The sequence below is a fragment of the Hyaena hyaena genome, unplaced genomic scaffold, assembly GCF_003009895.1.
Source record: "Hyaena hyaena isolate Hyena2069 unplaced genomic scaffold, ASM300989v1 scaffold_200, whole genome shotgun sequence".
In the NCBI taxonomy this organism is placed as follows: Eukaryota; Metazoa; Chordata; class Mammalia; order Carnivora; family Hyaenidae; genus Hyaena; species Hyaena hyaena.
The window spans coordinates 1,392,277-1,410,182 of record NW_024080834.1 but is presented as its reverse complement, the minus strand read 5'-3'; the positions used below and the strand labels follow the sequence as shown (position 1 = coordinate 1,410,182).

Sequence of the window (17,906 nt, the reverse complement as noted above, 5' to 3'; positions counted from 1 at the left end):
TGCTTGCTTTGTGATAATGGACTGGAGCCCCATAAATATTTCTTTTGCCAGCTGGTGTGATGTTGCGCCCCACGACGAGGGGACACTAGCAGGACACTGGAGGAGAAGTGGACTTCTCTTCCGCGTGGGCGCTCCTGTCACCATACTCCCGCAGGGCACTTTCTCCTGCACTGGACTTCTATAGTACCCTATAGTACTCCCCAGCATCAAGCCCCACAGTGGTTTTTCCAGCTACAGACTCCTATGATGCAGGCATGGCTTCTCCAGAGCCCAGAACCAGCAGCTTTCCTTGCTACCTGAGAAAAGTGCCACCCATCTAGTGACACCCAGTGGATGGCTTTCCATAACACCTCAAGAGGTGAGCAGAGGTCCACCACTGTGACTCCTCTCTGTGAACAGACTCCCCTGCACTCCTTTGGTGCTTTGCAATGAGTTCTGAGATGCAGCACCTCCATGTGGATGGTTTCCCAGAGCCACCCTGGGAGATTTTTGCCACGTCTACCTGCAGCAGCTCCGCCACCCTGCCATACAGTGATATGATAAGCCTTCTCAAAAAAGGTCTAGGTATCAGCCCTAGCTTGGATGGGTATTTTACTTGTTCTATCTCAGGCTTGAGGGTGGAGTGGCTGTTCCTTAAATCTGCTATTCCTGAGTTCTTTCAAGTTCTCTTTACTTCCTACTAGCCAGCTTTCTATAATACTCATGATTATATCTAAAATCAGAAAAAGACAGGGGCACCTGGGTGGCTCAGTCGGTTAAGCGTCCGACTTCAGCTCAGGTCATGATCTCACAGTTTGTGGGTTCAAGCATGGGGCTCTGTGTTGACAGCCAGCTGAGTCTGGAGCCTGTTTCAGATCTGTGTCTCCCTCTCTCTCTGAGCCTCTCCTGCTCTTGCTGTCTCTCTCTCTATCTCAGAAAAAAAAAAATTAAAATCAGAAGAAGACAGTGAACTTAAAAGGCACTCTGAAACATGCCTGTACTTGCTTTCAGTTACCTCTCTGTCTTTCTCTCCTACTACAGTCATTTCTTGGAAACATGTTAGCTTTTCTTGGTTGATGTCCCCAGCCCCTCCATCATAATATATTTTGAAAACTACTCTAAACCCTTCTCTTCTTATATTTCCTCTCTCAATAATAGTGTCTCTCTCTCCCTCTCTCCCTCTCTCTCTCTCTCTCTCTCTCTCTCTTTCTTTTCGGACATAGTTATCCAAGCTAGAAACCTGATAGTCATTCATGTGTTCACATATCATCATTGAACCTTTAAGTTCAATCTCCTTAGCATTTCTCAAATTAGTTACTTCCCTTCTAGGATCTCCTTAGCTTCAAAATAATAACAGATACCATTTAATGAATGCAGAGTATGTGCTTGTCATTGTGCTGAAGTTAGCCCACACAACTTCAAAGTCAGGTATGATTAGCCCCATTTTATACATGTGAAAACTGAGACTTGGTAGCTTGTGTAATTTATCCAGATATAAACAACTAGTAGAAGGCAAAGTATAGATTCCTAAGCAGATAGCTGGCTATACATGACAAGCTCCCGCTACTATAATATGCTGCCTTCACTCTAGTCCTGTTGTAATGTGTCTACTACACAGTTTCCAGAAAGCCTTCTAAAATGTGTACCTGGTCATGTCACTTTCCTCTTTTAAACATTTCAACAGAAACTTTTTTCTGAATAGGTTTAATAGCCAGCGGTAGGTCATCCTTTTCATTGTACCAGATACAATGACAAAAGCAAGTAATATTGCAGAAATAATATTTTTAAAGCTATCAGAGGGCAGTGGAGGATTATCAAATTAAAATTCCAGAGGCGGTAGAATCCTTCATAGATGGGCGAAGATGCCAAATGTTTTCTTCTTTCTGGGGATTTATCACATCTGGGCATTGCTAAGAAACAGGATTGCCATAGACAAAGGTACTTTTCTAAGGGAAAATAAAATCAGAAGAGTTTTCATAACGATGTGGCTTAAGGTTTGATATTTTGGAATCTAGAGAAATTCCATAACTATGGTCTGTGTTCCTTATAGGCTATTTTCTGAGTGCATGGGTGATGGAGACTGTGGATTCGACTGGAGAGGAGAGTAATGTGTCCTGTAATCTTGCAGTACTTAGGAGACAATGTATCAATAAAAGGAGAGGCTTAAGACAGACAGACATTTGAAATCAGAAGCAGACTAAGTCTACTGTAACCAAGTACTGACCAAGCTCAATTCCTAATTGAATCAACATGATGTACACTTCATGTTCTCTGCCCAATTAAGGAAAGGGACAACTATCTCTGGGAGAAATAACATTAATTTCAGCCTCTATAGATATTTTATACATAATTCTTGTTGTACAATTAAAAAATTATAAAAAAAAAATTACTAGACTTGCAAAGAAGGAAAATGTGACCAATAACCAAGAGGAAAAAATAGACATTAGAAGCAGACCCCAACATCATCCAGATATTGAGGTTAGCAGGCCCGGGCTTTACAATTACTATTATAAATATGTTAAAGACAAAGAGATAAAATTTGGACAATCAATGAAAACATGAATAATTTCAACTGAGAATTTGAATCTATGTAAAGAGATTCAAATGGCATTTTAGAACTAAAGAAATATATGTGTAAAAATCTGAAATTGGGATTTGATCATGAGTTTAAGAGCAGACTGGCAAAAGACAGTGTTAGTGAATACAAAGACAATTATTATAAAAGTACCAAAAATAAAGCCCAGAGAGGAAAATCAAATGGAAAGAAAAGAAAAATGTAAGAAATATTTATGATATAAGGAATGTCTAACATGTGCAGAAGTGCAATTCCAGAAGGACAGAAGAGTAAGAATTAGAAAGAAAGAATAGTCAAAAAGATAATGGCTGTGAATTGTCCAAGCTTGAAGAAAGATTTATTCAAGAATTCCTATCAATGCCAAGCAATATAGTGAGAAAAGTATATTTATATCCATCAAGATAAAACTGCTGAAAACTAAGGATAAAGAAAAAAATCTTTAAAGAAACCAGGTTAAAAAAATGATATTACAGTCAAAGAAGCCACAATCATATTAAAAACTGCATTTTAATTAGGAATCATGGGAGCAAGGAAACAATGGGATGCTATCTTTAAAGAGCTAAAAGGAAAAAAAAAAATCACTGATATTTAGAGTTTTAAACCCAGTTAAAATATCCTTCTGAAGTCAAAAAACTAAATGCACTTTTCAGACATAAAATAACTCCCCAGCAGACCCACATTATAAGAAATATTGCAGGACATTCTTTATATTGAAGGAAAATAATTTCAGGTAGAAGCCTACTATCACAAGAGGGAATAAAGGATTCAGAAGAGAGGATTGCAATCTCCTGAGTAATCACTAAAAGAATAATACAAAGAGATATAAAACAGAAGAATTAACAGTAGAGACAAAATGGCATAATTCAAAATACTTAATTGAAACATTCCAATGGGTCCTCGTTTCTCACAAAATATATGCCGAGGTCTTTAGCATAGTATACTAGGTACTCCACAATCCAGCCCCCATTTACCTATGTAGCCTTAATTCTTGCCATGCCCCTTCTAGAACCTAGCCATTTGGGACGATGTATAGCTCCCTCAGCATACAATGTTACTCACACCACCTTACATCTGCATATGCTGCTCCTTTGCCAGAAATATCATCTCCATTTTTTCCCTACCTGACTAATAACAATTTGACTTTTAGTATCCAGCTCGACATAATCAGGTTTCTCAAAAATAAACAAAAAAAAACCCCAACCCTTCTGTGAATCTCCATGTGGTCTCACTGTGGCCAGTGCTTATCTCTGTCACAATCCTTGGTGTGAAACATAATTATTTGTTTCCTTATCTATTTTGCCAACTAGTCTTCAAGATCATTGAAGGCTGGGCCTCTACAGGTTGACTCTGTCTCCAGCCTCTAGCACAGGGGCCTGCACAGAGAAGGCATTCACTATCTACCTCAGGAAAGGCTAAACACATAAATGAGCAAACATCATCTCCCTATCTGCTAGCTGAAGACTCTGTAATATGATACAAAGCATTTGACAATCATCCATCATCTTCAAGACCTCTATTTCTAAATAGCATACCAGTAGCTCAAACTCAACACATTCTTTTTTTAATGTTTATTTATTTTTGAGAGAGAGAGAGAGAGGCAGAGACAGAGCATGAGTGGGGGAGGGTAGAGAGAGGAAGACACAGAATCTGAAGCAGGCTCCAGGCTCTGAGCTGTCAGCACAGAGCCTGACATAAGACTCAAACCCACGAACTGTGAGATCATGACCTGAGCTGAAGTTGGATGCTTAACCGACTCAGCCACTCAGGTGCCTCCCAAATTCAACACATTCTAAACTCAACTCTACTCTCATGTGTGTCAAACTCAGTGTATCACTATCTGAAGTCACCCAATGCAGCCAACCTGGAATCACGTGGACTTCTGCCTTACTTCATCCCTGATAAATTTCCTTACATTATTTCCTTAATCTTGACTTGCCTCTTCACCCTTAGGACTCCTGCTCATCCTAAGTCTCAGCTCAGACGTGACCACCACTCTGCATTCCTTCCTGTGCCCCAGCCACAGATAATCTGGCTTCACCCTTGATGCTTCCACAGAATATGGTGTCACATGTCATGCATTCTGTTGTCCTCAAAGTCTGCATCTGTCTCTCCCTTTAGTGGATGGAACTAAAAAGACAAACAAAAAACAAAGGAAAACAAAAAACAAAACTATTTTCACTCACAGAGTAGGGCAAATAAGTAAGGGAAAATACTGAAAAGAGAACAAAGGATGAAAAGCTGAAGAAGAAAATTAAACAAGAAAGAGGGATGAAAAGATCTGTAAAAAAAAAAAAAAAACTGGGTGGAATTACAGGAAAAAAATTATGCTGTGAAATCCAGGAGAAAAAAAATTTTTCTTTGACAATGTACCAGAGTATTTTAGGTATGTCCAGCCAGCCATCTACCTTCCTGCTCCGCACACATACATCCACCTGCCTGGAGGAGAATTCTCCCTGCTGCAGAATGTTCAAGGCTCCTCACAGGAGCAGGAGCTCACGTAGCTGAGGAGAGGTGTTTGCTGCCCTCACTGCTGCCCTCTCCCATTTTCTTGCCCCCGAGCATCTGCATCCTCCCTGTCTTCCATTTCCCTCGCCTCAATCCTGAGTCCTTGCTCCATCTTCTTTTCTAACTGTGTGCATGTTCTACGTCTCTCCTGCCTTTACGCTTTGCTGGCTCTGGGGATCTTTTCTTACTGTCTGTTCCCCAGATTCTTGCCTGTCTGTGACTCAGAAGGATAAGATAAGTGCTCCTCGTATTTATTCTTAAAAGCTGAATCATCCTGGGAGGGAAAATAAAAGCAGGATGATAGATTGAAAGCCCCATCAGATGCACAAATGACTATTTAGAGCCCTAAAGTTTATGGATTCATGGTTTTAAAAGAAATGAGCAGAAACCATTAGCTGACCCTCATGAGGCCACATAAATGATTATAAGTTTAGAAGAGAAAAACTGAGTAAAGGCAAAGGGAGCTGATAATAATTAGATTGGAAACCATGGCAATGAGGAATGACAGCTGTCCTTGCTTACAAGTAGAATTAAAAAAAAAAAAAAATGTTGACCAGCTGCTCTCCTTTTCCATAGGGAACCAAGCAGGGGCGAGAAGCTTAAACTTCCTCCAGCGTGGACATAACAAACAAACAAACAAACCCCTCCCTTCTGCAAGGGTTCTTATTTCTCAGGTATGATGTTAAACCTCGAAAGATTTGAAGAGTTTAGAGACTACAGATCTCAGATGGCTCGAGTACAGTTCTGATCTTTTGACTGTGACAAAGTGGAAATGTGCACTTTTCATTAATTATTTTAAATGAGTTCCCTGCAGGGTCCATATGCTTTCTGAGTGCCTCACTGAGATTCAGGTTGTGCCGGCTCTGCTCCCGTTGGGCCCCTCTATGTGGGGCGGATTTCTGTACCGAAACTGTTCTTCAAATCCTTAGGAGCTCAGAAGCCTGTAAACGGTCTGAAAACCAGAGGCTTCTTTTGCACATCTTGTTTCTGAATCTCCGGAGATTGCTCCCTTATATTTTCTAAGCTGAGCCTTCTTGTCCTCTCATGATATTAGCCCCACGCTGCAGCTGGAAGTCTCAAAGACAATGCACTTTAAGTAGCCTCTATTTATAGTGTTCCACATGCAAAGAACAAAACCGGATTGTCAGAGACTCGGTTCGAAAGTGGTCTTAGGATCTCTCTCTCTCTCTCTCTCTCTCTGGTATCAGTTTTGAAAATGAAGATTATTTGGGGGAAGTGGGTTCTCATCCGTGGCAGACTCATAATACATATTCATGGCATACTGACTTCAGAAAACTGACAAAACAAAAATACTCTTTTTATGTATTCCAGTTTGTTGGCTGCCCTTTTTGGGAGCACAGATCAGCCGCTGAGCTATAAATCTTAGCAGTCGAACCACGCTTCCTTTCACTGCAACCTACAAGGCAAACATGTTACTTCCACACTTGCCTACTTTGTTTTTTGGAAGTGGTTGAGTTGAATGGGGAGGAGGTGATAGAGGAGTGTGGTAGCTGAGGACTCACTTTCAGAGAGCAAGGGAGGCTCTGGAATTTGGGAGCACGCCTCCTTTGGCTCTTCCCTGAAGTATTTCTCTGGGTCCCAAAGAAAAGCTGGCTTCTTCACTTCAGGCAGCTCCTTCAGGGCTCCGATGCTTAATGACCTAAATGCACCTTGACAATGGTGGGTTTTAGGGGAGGGCAGGAAAAGAAGTACAGTATCATGAATTCCTCAGAAGGAGCTAGCACATTTCCAAGTTAACTTTTTAAAATGTAACCTTGCTCTTACTCAGCTGGTACAGCTGCAGTGATCAGCAGTCCCTACAAACACAGCTGTTCGTGATAAATCCATGGTCCTTTTATTCAAAGGGACCAAAAGGAACTTGAGGCTCCCCTTTCATTTTTTCTTTTTTTGTTATTTGGACTCTTTTGCTATTTTCCCTTGAAAACGTGTATTCTGCCATTTTGGAAAAGCTCCAGGTTCTCTTTTATCTGCCAGAACACTGCATCTTTTGCGAGATGGAATCTTGTTTTTGGCATTTAACAATGTATCTAAAATTTGAAATTGCAGATACTTTTTAATTTTGCTAACACGTAAACCAGAGCTGTGCCATTGTATTTAAGATGTGCACAATCAGACGATGGAAAGGAAAGCTCTTATTCGTGCGCTTTAAAGTGAAGTCTTGGACAATGGGAGAAAGCTTTCTTTTTGCTTCATGGGATAAATGGAAAGTGCTTTGCTTGAGATGTGATTTTATGTTTGTTTGATTGTTAGCACTGCCATTGTAGGAACTGTGCATCTGTCATGGTGGTTCAGCGCCTAAGAAACGTGAACGAATACATTTTCAGCACTCACTATGGGACAAGTCATGTGCTATGTCAACAGTTCTCAAATTTTACCAGGCATCACAATCACCTGGATGTCTTATTAAAACATAAGCTGCTAGGGACACTTGGGTGGCTCAATAGGTTAAGTATCCCACTAGATTTCTGCTCCAGTCATGCTCTCACAGTTTGTGGATTCAACCCTGCGTCAGGGTCCGTGATGATCTCTCTCTGTCCCTACCGTGCTCGTGCTCTCTCTCTCAAAATAAATAAATAAACCTAAAAAAAATTAAAAAAAAACAAAAGCCGGTGTATATCACTCCCATTTATGATTTACTATGGTAGGGGTGAGGGGCCCCAGAATGTACATTTGTAAGTTCCAGGTGATGCTCATGCTGCTGGACATGGAAGAGACTTTAAGAATCAATATGTTATGTCAAACCAAAGGAGAAAACTTCACAACCTGTAAAGTATCATTACACCCTTCTGACAGATGAGGAAATTACAGCCCGAGATGCTTTAATAACTTGCCTAGAATTTACATATTTGGTAAATGACAGATCTTCACTTAAGCTCAAGTATGTTTCACTCCACAGGTCATGCTCCAAGTTATAATAGCAATAATAATAAGAGTAACATTAGTAATACAACTGTATAAAGTTTCTATAATATGCCAGGTCCTGTTCTATGTATAATATGCTTTATACATATTATCTCATGTAATCCTGACAAAAAGCCCATGAAGTAGATTCGTTTACAAGCATGCATTTAATATTAAATAAACAGTGTACATTTTGGCAACAAAACTTCAGTAGAAATTCTAAAATTAACGTATTTACTCAATCAAAGTACAGTTACCCCTTGGACATAAGTTGAAATAAGATTTGTAATGAGTAAAGTATTTTCATATAATGGAGCTTTATGAAATTATTCTCATTACACTTCTAAGTAATACCCGTCCATATGATAATGACTCTTTTGTTTCAATTACTTTTTAAATAATTCTTTTTCTGGTGAGCCCAAACCAAACTAATATCGCTCTATACTGCTTTGGGCTTCCTAAGGGCAAAAATAGTTTTTATTCATTTTTATCTCTTAAATACTTATGGCAAAGAATTAATGTCCCATGCCAACTCTATTTTGGATACTATAATGGGCACTTTATATGTGTTTTCTAACTTAGACCTTATACTTCAGCCATTTATAGGCTGTGCAGCCTTAGAAAAGCCATTCTCTCTGATGTTTCTAAGCCTTCCTTTTCTCCTTTGTTAAATAGAGATCACAGGACTTTACCTTCATGTTTCTTAAGAAACACCAGCACTCCTGGCACAGAGAGTAGCTATTTGTTGTATTCATACGAATCTATAAAATAACGCTATGAAAATATGTCAACAATGATTACTTACTGGATGATTTTTGTATAACTTCACCATTGTAAAGGTTATGTGTTTTTTTCTTCAAGATATTTCTTTCCTTATATTTTATACCTAAATTTATGACTTCTGATGGTTTGACACTGGAAAAAAATAATACATGATGAAATAAAATATCAACCACAAAGGATGAACAGGCACCTTCAGTCTTTAAATACATACCTTACTTCAACACACACAAAAATAATCTCTATACTGTGGACCTAAGGGGTGACATTTGCTTACACTAATCAAGCCATACCTTTGAATAAAATGTCTGCTAGCCAGGTGATGATGTTAAAGGATAAGAACTAGAGAGGCCAAGAAGCTAGTTAAGCAAAGATTTCCATAGCAACTGGAAGGTCAGAGAAAAAACTATCCAGAAGAAAATTTCACAGAAAAACACTCTTCTTGTCCTGTGTATACATTATATGGACTAATCGGTGGTATGCGTCAAAAACTCACTCAATGTGAGGCCTGAATCTTCACTTATGATATCCAAAATGCAAAAAAAGTTCAGTATTTTTGAGGCTTGTCATATGAATCTATAGGCAAAGTTTAGACTAGCTTGACTGCATTGAAAAATTTTTCTCAGTAAAACATAGGGAGTGTAATCATTATATAATTGTCCATAATTCCTGCCAGAAAACAGGAAACAGTCTTAAATATAGTTAGCATCCACCATCTAGACCTTCACCTTGATCGCGACAAGCTGTGTTGCCCAAAAATCATTATTATTCTCTTGGAGGCATCAGGTCAGAAAACACACCCATTTTTCGCACAATTACCGTGAGCCCTGCAGCCACCCTCTCCCTGCGGCCTCCTTCCCTTGCATCTGTTAGCCCTCGTGATTACTGCCCACCCAACCCCCGGCTTTTATTTTCAATTCTGCTGCCTCCTGGTTAACTGCAGAACCTGGAGGTGTTTCCTATGGTCTCAGCCTCAATTTCCTGCTCTACACAATGAGACTCTTACTGTGGTTTAAAGGAGAGGAGATGGATGGCTGCTCAGCGATGTGCCTAATAAATAACAGTATTCAATAAATGTTCATTTCCTTCCTTTCTTTTCCCCTGCTCTATTTGTACTGTATTTCCCAAACACAAGAGTTTAAAATATCAATACCAGTGAAATTAAGTCTATGTGTCTCAAAGTTAATATTGCGTTCTATTTATACAGATTCAAGTAGCAATATATTGATTTTTTTATCCAGAAATAAACTTTTCATTTTAGAGTAATTTTAGACTTACAGAAAAGTTGTAAAGACAGCACAGAGTTCTGGTACATCCCTCACCCAATCTTCCCTATTGTTAACATCTTATGTTATCATTTGTCACAATTAAGAAGTCAATGTTGGTACATTACTATTAACTAAACTCGATAATTTATTAGGATCTTCCTACTTTTTTCCTAATGTCCTTTTTCGATGCCACATTATATTTAGCTTTCTGACTCCTTAGCTTCCTCTGGTCTATGGCAGTTTCCCAGACTTTCCTTGTTTTTCATGACCTTGATAATTTTGAGGCTTGTCAGACTTCTTTGTAGAATGGCCCTTAATCTGTGTTTGTCTGATGTGTTTCCTATGGTTAGGTGGGAGTTATGGGTTGTGGATAGGAAGACAATGGAGATGAAGTGCTATCTACTCTCAATGCATCTTATCAAGGGTACGTGCTATCAGCCTGATATGACTGATGTTAACCTTATCATCAGCCGGCCAAAGTTGTGTTTGCTAAGCTTCTGCCCTATAAAGTTACTTTTCCCTTCCTTTTCATATACTACTCTCTAGAAGCAACTTTCCAAGGACAGCCTATGTTTAAGAGGGGATGACAATGGGAATGAAGCTTGGTTTCCTTGACTGGGTGAAGTATCAACATAAGCTATTTGAAATTATAGATTTTTTTAAGGAAACACTTGGCATCAAAAAGACTAAGGGCAGGGGGCATGATTTCCCTAAAACATGCTGTAATAGCTTCATCAAAGTGCGCTATCCCTCGTGAATAGGAACATATTATTTAGCCACTATCTGGGGTTGGAAAACCACTGTGATAGGATCCAGAGACAGTCATTTTAAGTAAGAGAATTTCTAACACTCAGAAGTTGGTGGTGGGTACAGGAAGGGTAGAGTGTGGTGCAGTTACACCTTGCTGTTATTATGTCCGGAATACTTTTTTCCCCCAGAAAAGTATTACTGATGTAAACTGAGCTACAAAATGTTGAGGGAGTTCCAGGAGTAAGGAGGCCTATCTTGGCTCTAGATAATAACAGATCTTTATTTTCCCAAAACACTCTGAATTCTTTCCCACTTTTAGGCCATTTGCTTCCTGGATCTCATCCAGTGATACTAAAATCACTTTGTCTATCTCCCCTAAAGAGTTTAATCCACAGAGGGAAAGGGGTCGGCATAAACTAGAAGAGACTCTCCTGGGAAATACAACAAATTGTACTACTGAACTGACTGCCAAGGAAATACAGCCACAGTGATAAAGCTCTAACCAAAGGGCAGTTCTCTGAACCACTAGACAGTGGAATCAATTTCATGGTCAAAGTCCAACATATTGCTTCCTTCCCATAGACATTTGACATTTGGGAGGATGGTCACTACAAAAATGCACACACAACTGGAAAGCGAAGAATATTCTCAAGATTCCAATATTCCTACTGAAAGAAGATAAAAATGCAGAATAATGTAATAAAGAGCCTGGATAGAGCTAAAACTTCGCAAAAAAGTCTCACATGGTGATGCCACAAGGGCGCCTACCTGCGGCTCTGGCAGCCTCACCATCAATTCTATGAGAAAGAATGGCTCTAACTGATCTCCCATCTCTTGGTTCAGGATATAGAAGGGAGGAATGATGTGTGACAAGTCTCCATGAGCCCTACTAGGCATTTAAGGAAAATGAAAGCAACTGGAGTCATGGCTTGGGCATAGCAGGTATTTGATAAAATATTTGACCACTCGACTCAGAATCCAATAACTGTTCCATATTGTCACATGATGCTTATTGGACAGGTAATATGGAGTAGGGGCAAAGTGCACTGTCTCTAGAGCCAGAATGCCTGCTTGGGGATCTCTGGTTCACCTTTTTACTGGTGGGCTGACACTGGGCAAATCACTTAATGTCTTTCTGCCTTCCTTTCCTAGTCATGAAATGGGGATTGTAACTGTTACTATTACCGAAGATCACAGGGACAATTAAATGAATTAAACACATGAAGACCATTGAACTGTGCCTGGAATATGGTAGGAGCTCTGGAAGTACTGACTACTGTCACTTTAATCAAGAATAATAACATACATATTTTCCACTCAAAGTAGGAATTCCAGCACCCCCATGGACAGTTCTAATACTCTTGGGAACTATCAGAATGATGAGACAAAAAATAAGGAGATGTGGTACTTCCAAAAATAATAATTTGACAGAGTAGTATTTTTAAGACTTAGATTTTAAAAATTGAGTAGACTTTCATTTGTCATACATGGGTGAAGTATAGTTATTGCCACAGATTGTTGGCAAAAGTAGACTGTCAATCCTCCAAGTGTTTTATGTCATGTAAGGCCTAATTTAAAATGAGCTTTTAATGTTTTGTGTATTTTTTCTTATAGCTGTCCATAAATTTTCTAACTTAATTTCTCACATAAGATCGACTGGCAGGATAATTAGATAATCAACAGCATATAAATAATATTAAATATCAATTCTCTCCGAACCATAATAAGGAATTTAGAACATCATAATATTTTCTCATGTCTAAGGAACATCAATTTTAAGTGTGCCTTCTGTCTCACAGAAACTTACTGAGAAATTAACAGAAATTTCTGTTTCATTTCCCATCTGATTCTTTTATCCTGGTTTCTGATAATTAATGTTTTTCCCATAAGTAATACTGGTAGCCAAAGTGAAATGTGTCAGATAGTAGAAGGTAAAGTAGCCTTCTTTTTTGTTGCCTAGAATAAGAATGAAGATCAATGATAGAGAGAGTTCTATAAAAGAATAGATTTGACCTAACATTAGAGTCATTCTATAATAAAGAGTGGTTCAAAAACAGAGAAGGCCAGGAGCTCCTAGAAGGCTCAGTCAGTTAAGCATCTGGCTCTTGGTTTCGGCTCAGGTCACGATCTCAGTTTCATGGGTTCAAGCCCCACATCGGGCTCTGCACCAGCAGTGCAGAGCCTGCTTGAGATTCTCTGTCTCCCTCTCTGTCTACCCTTCCCCCACTCACTCTGTCTCTCTCAAATAAATAAATAAACTTAAAAACTTTAAAAAACAGAGAAGGCCATCTTTAAGATGATGAGTGCATCTCACAGAAATTACTCAACAAGAGTCCAGGATGTGCTTCTCTTATGGATGTGTTAGGAATCAGCCTAGTGGATGTCTACTACCTCTTACAAGTTCATTGTTAAATTATTAAAGGTTAATAAACATGTGGGGAAAAACGTTCACTCTCACAAATAATCAAAAAATTCTATTTCAAACAGTGATGAGATCCCATGGCAACAGCTGTAAGACAATGACAACATCCAGTGTTGGTTCAGAGGCAGCAGTTCCTATATACACCCTCCTGGGAGAACCACACCTCTCAGAACTACAACTTAGTAAGATGACCCAAAGGCCTTTGAAACTTTGGACTCAGCAATTCCACTTCAAAGAACTTATTTTAATGATGCATTCAGTTGGGTATTCTAATGTGTATGCATGAAAGTGTTTCAAGAAGTGTTTTCCCAGTTAAAATTTGTTAACAACCTAAATGCTTGAAAAAAAGAAAATGGTTACAAAACTAGATAATAAGTTCCTAGGGAGTCATTACAAATGTTGATGTATTGGACACTCCTATTAATTCATACAGAAAGAATTTCACTGTGGATATTTTTTATTATTTAAAACAATTTTTTAGTGTTTATTCATATTTAAGAGAGAGTTTGAGTGGGGGAGGGGCAGAAAGAAAGGGAAGAGACAGAATCGGAAGCAGGCTCCAGGCTCTGAACTGTCAGCACAGAGCCTGATGTGGGGCTCAAACTCATGAACCATGAGATCATGATCTGAGCTGAAGTTGGATGCCCAATTGACTGAGCCACCCAGGTGCCCCTTTGCTATGGATTTTTGGAATGATGAAACAGGTTATAAGCTATGTATGTGAGTCTACATTTTCAGAAAATGTGCCTTTAATTGTTTACTTGCCTGGAGCTAGAAATGCCTAAGTGTCAGCAACAGTTTTGCTATAGGCAATTTTTCGTCTTTATCCTTCTTGCTTATTTGTACCTCCAAATTTTCTCCTAAAGGGCATGTATTATTTTTGTAATAAAGAAATATTCTGAAGTTATATTGTTGGACTTCCTCATTTTATCTATAACTTTTCTAGATAAGAATAATTTTGTGTGAATAATTTTGGTTCTGGAAAACAAACATGCTATAAATTAAGAAAAAAATGCATGCCCACTGTGGTTTCTGTTCTCTATTTTATCCTTACATTTATTTCTTCCTTTTTTTCCCCCTAAATCTAAGGAAGGAAAAATTTCCTTGTCTGTATTAACTGTTAACATTAGGAGTTTCTATTATTCTCTTAAAATCTATATTCGTCTTCATCTCCCCAGGACTTAAGTTGAAAATGACATTTTACCACCTACCCACTTCTCACACATAACATGATACAATACCTTAAGTGTTATGGAAACCTGTTATTTATGCATAAGCCAGAAGATATTATATGCCAAGATTTTTCTCCTGGAGAGAGGATGTTAGGAGCTAAGATGAGAATGTAGCTTTAATGCATCTGATTTTTCCCTTTATTTTTTCCTGCTTCTCCCATTTTCTATTGGCTTTTCCTTTTCGTGTCGTCATCTTTCTTTTTGTTTCCCCTCCATCTGAACATACCCCCACCTGCGTACAGACTCACCAGATGTGCTTTTTTCTCCTTAGTTCTAGTAAATTCTTTCACGTATTTTTAAAAATAGTTTTGCATATGGACAAGAACTAGCATGACTCCCTCCTTGTACTTACTAATCTTCTTAGGAATAAGGCACATTCTTCAGAATAACATTTCCTTAAGGAGAATATAACCTGTAATCTCTTTATTATTGGATGGAGGCCATGGAGGACATTTTCAGGTTGGCAATTACATTGCACTTGTAGGTTTCCCATGGAGGATCCCTGGCTGTGCTCTTGGGAAAAGGGAAGACACCTCCCAATTCTGAGGATATGTTTTTAGCCCTTTTCTTTCAATTAGTCCAATAGCTCCAAAGTCACGTTATTCTGTACTATCTCCTTATAATAAAGTCTTAAACTTTTTCAATCCAGTCATCTGACTTAGTTCGAGCAGAAATTTTAAAGATCACAGGTACTTTTTAAAATACTGTCATTTGAAAAGATGTGGTATATATATAGAGGTAACTCTGCGTCTTATTGCTGGAAATTTCTAAGGAAAAGCTGAATGAAGAAAAAAAGAAGAATTGAGTGTGTCAAGAGGAATGGGAAATTCCTATATTAGCTGAAATATTCTTAATGAAGAATGTGTTTTAATAGTTGCCTTCACGCTGCCAGAGGTATGACAGGAAGAGAAACAATGATCTATATCTCTGTTACCTTAGGGTAACTTTGGTTCCTCATCTGTAAAATTGAGTTGGGTGGCTGGGTGGGGGGCATTTTATTGTGTCTAAAATCTTTCTATTCCCAGCATTCTATTCTTGTACAGGATTGGTCGTGCTATATTTCTAAATTGAAAAGATCCTTCTGCCTGAAAGTAAAATGCCACTTGACATTTCAGCAAACCATAATTCAAGGAAATGGAAGAACAAATATCAAAGTGTAATTTAGTGTAACAGGATATTTAAAGGGGATTTTTTTTTTTTTTGTCCTCCTATCTCCCTGTCAGCAGAGGTTCAAAAAGTCTGAAAGCAAAATATTTAATTAATTAAGGAGCAAAAAGTATTCTCGTATTCCAGAGTGAGGTGCTAGATTTCTGGCACAGGACAAGGAGATAGCTCTGAAACCAACCTGCTGACACCCAGCCCTGCTGATACTCTAGGATATAACTAGACCAAAGATGCCATAAACAGAGGAGAGCATTGTAGGTATGCACGGAGTCCCGCTCCCCTGGGAGAGGTGGGACGCTTCCCCTTCAGTATTAGCTTCCACTCCCATGGACCAGTCAAAGAGTATAGTGTATGTCCACTGAGGTGACCTTTAGAGGGACAGAATGGATCAGTGGCTCATGAATACCTGCAAAAGTCTACAGGCAAAAAGCTGTCGCTGGAGGAACCCATGTGAGCAAGGAACGAAGGGGCAGCTAGGGAGGCATTGGTGTGGCAACAAAGGTGTGAGCTTCCTACGGGTCAAACTGTAGTTGACTCAGGAGAAGTGGTGCAAGGGGGAAGGCCTGCCATTGTGAGGGACTGTAACAGAAAAACACTGGGATGCGTATTACCACAGGAAACCCCAGTTAGTGGGGCTGGGTCAAAGAGATTGGCCAAGGAACGCACTGATTTGGAAGTGGGCAGTGCACAGCTACCTGAATACAGTCATTTTAAAGAACCTCCCACCCAACCTCCTAATGTAAACTATGTGCTTTAGCTAATAATAAAGTATCAGTATTGGTGCGTAAGTTGTAACAGATAAACCATGCTAATGTGGGATGGGAGGAGGGGATGTACTCTCTGTACTTTCTGTGCAGTTTTTCTATAAACCTCCTAAAGGTAATATGCACATGTTAAAAAAAATTTTGTTCATTTGTTTCAAACAAAATACAATGGATAAAATCATCCTTTCAAAAATAATAGTTTTGAGCATGAAAGATGGAATTAGGAGAACACGATTAGCAACAGTATAGGAGGCAAAAGAAGTGAGTAAAAGTGCCTGGCATTACAGAGTAAGAGGAATGTGTAAGAATGGGATCTAGCAGAGTGGGGTGAAGAGAAGAAAAGTCTGAACAAATGAAGAAAAGCCAAGAAGAGTTAAAAAGAGAGTTATGTCTACTATTCAAAGTAAGCTGTTTGAACCTTTGTCATATAAACCCTTGTGCACATTACCAAAACTAGGAGTAAATCTGACATACATTTTGAGATAGATACATAAATACATACACACATACAGTATACGGTTTTTGAGGAAAGGGGCTAATTTCCACATTTAGGTTGGTAATGAAGCAGAAACAAAAGACTAGAAGATCCTGAATAGAAATCAAGAGTTCAATGGAGTTAAGAAATCAAACCAGCTATAATCCTGAGCATATAAATTCTCCCTGCACTATATACATCCTTGAAGCAGTCATTGGCTATTCCATGGAGAACAGAAGGAAGTTTGGGTCAATCTTACTTAGGTCTTATCTAGACTCCCGTTGCCAACCAGGTAACACTTAAAATTACTTACTTGTATGTGGAGCTACCTTTGTTTTTCTTATCAAGTAGAGAAAGTTCTGGTAGGTCTAAACATGATTCCTCCTTAGAAGAGAAAGGAATTCCTCTTATGCTTTCTTCTTGAATCTCACTTTTCAGTAAATTAGTATCTCTTTTAAGAAGGGGAAAACTGTGTTCAATTTGCCAATGCTTTGCCTGAAAACACAGAGCATTATTTTATTTTTATGACAGTTCTTTTTCTTGAACACTTATGTGCTACACTAATAATGGAAGTCCTGAGTACACACACACACAAATAATGAAGCATGGGTTCTTCAAAGTCTTTACAGTTTTATAAAGGAGATGAGGCATATATATGTAATTTTATTTTTAAAATTTGTTTATTTAAATTCAAGTTAGTTAACATACAGTGTAGTATTTGTTTCAGGAGTAGAACCCAGTGATTCATCTCCTACATATAACACCCAGTGCTCATCCCAACAAGTGCCCTCATTAATGCCTATCACCCATTTAGCCCATCCCTAGACCCAACACCCCTCCAGCAACCCTCAGTTTGTTCTCTGTTTTAAGCTTCTTATGTTTGCCTTCTTATCTGTTATCTTATCTTCCCTTCCCTTCTCCTATGTTCATCTGTTTTGTTTCTTAAATTCCACATATGAGCGAAATCATATGATATTTGTTACATGTAACTTTAATAAAGGTAGACAGGAATAAGAGTTGTAAGGAACAAAGATTGTCTGAAAAGATAATGAACTACAAAAAAAAAGACA

At 38.7% G+C, this 17,906-nt stretch overlaps 1 protein-coding gene across 1 annotated transcript in view; it reads right to left on the bottom strand.

Moving 5' to 3' along the window:
* The window catches only part of WDR49 (WD repeat domain 49), a 145,855-nt gene that overhangs the window by 18,121 nt on the left and 109,828 nt on the right, over nucleotides 1-17,906 (bottom strand). The window contains exons 15-17 of the mRNA XM_039241936.1: nucleotides 17,150-17,331; nucleotides 8,787-8,896; nucleotides 6,583-6,729 (exon numbers count right to left, since the gene is read on the bottom strand). Of these exons, the coding sequence (XP_039097867.1) occupies nucleotides 6,583-6,729; nucleotides 8,787-8,896; nucleotides 17,150-17,331 (439 nt within the window). The remainder of the gene's footprint in view (nucleotides 1-6,582; nucleotides 6,730-8,786; nucleotides 8,897-17,149; nucleotides 17,332-17,906) is intronic.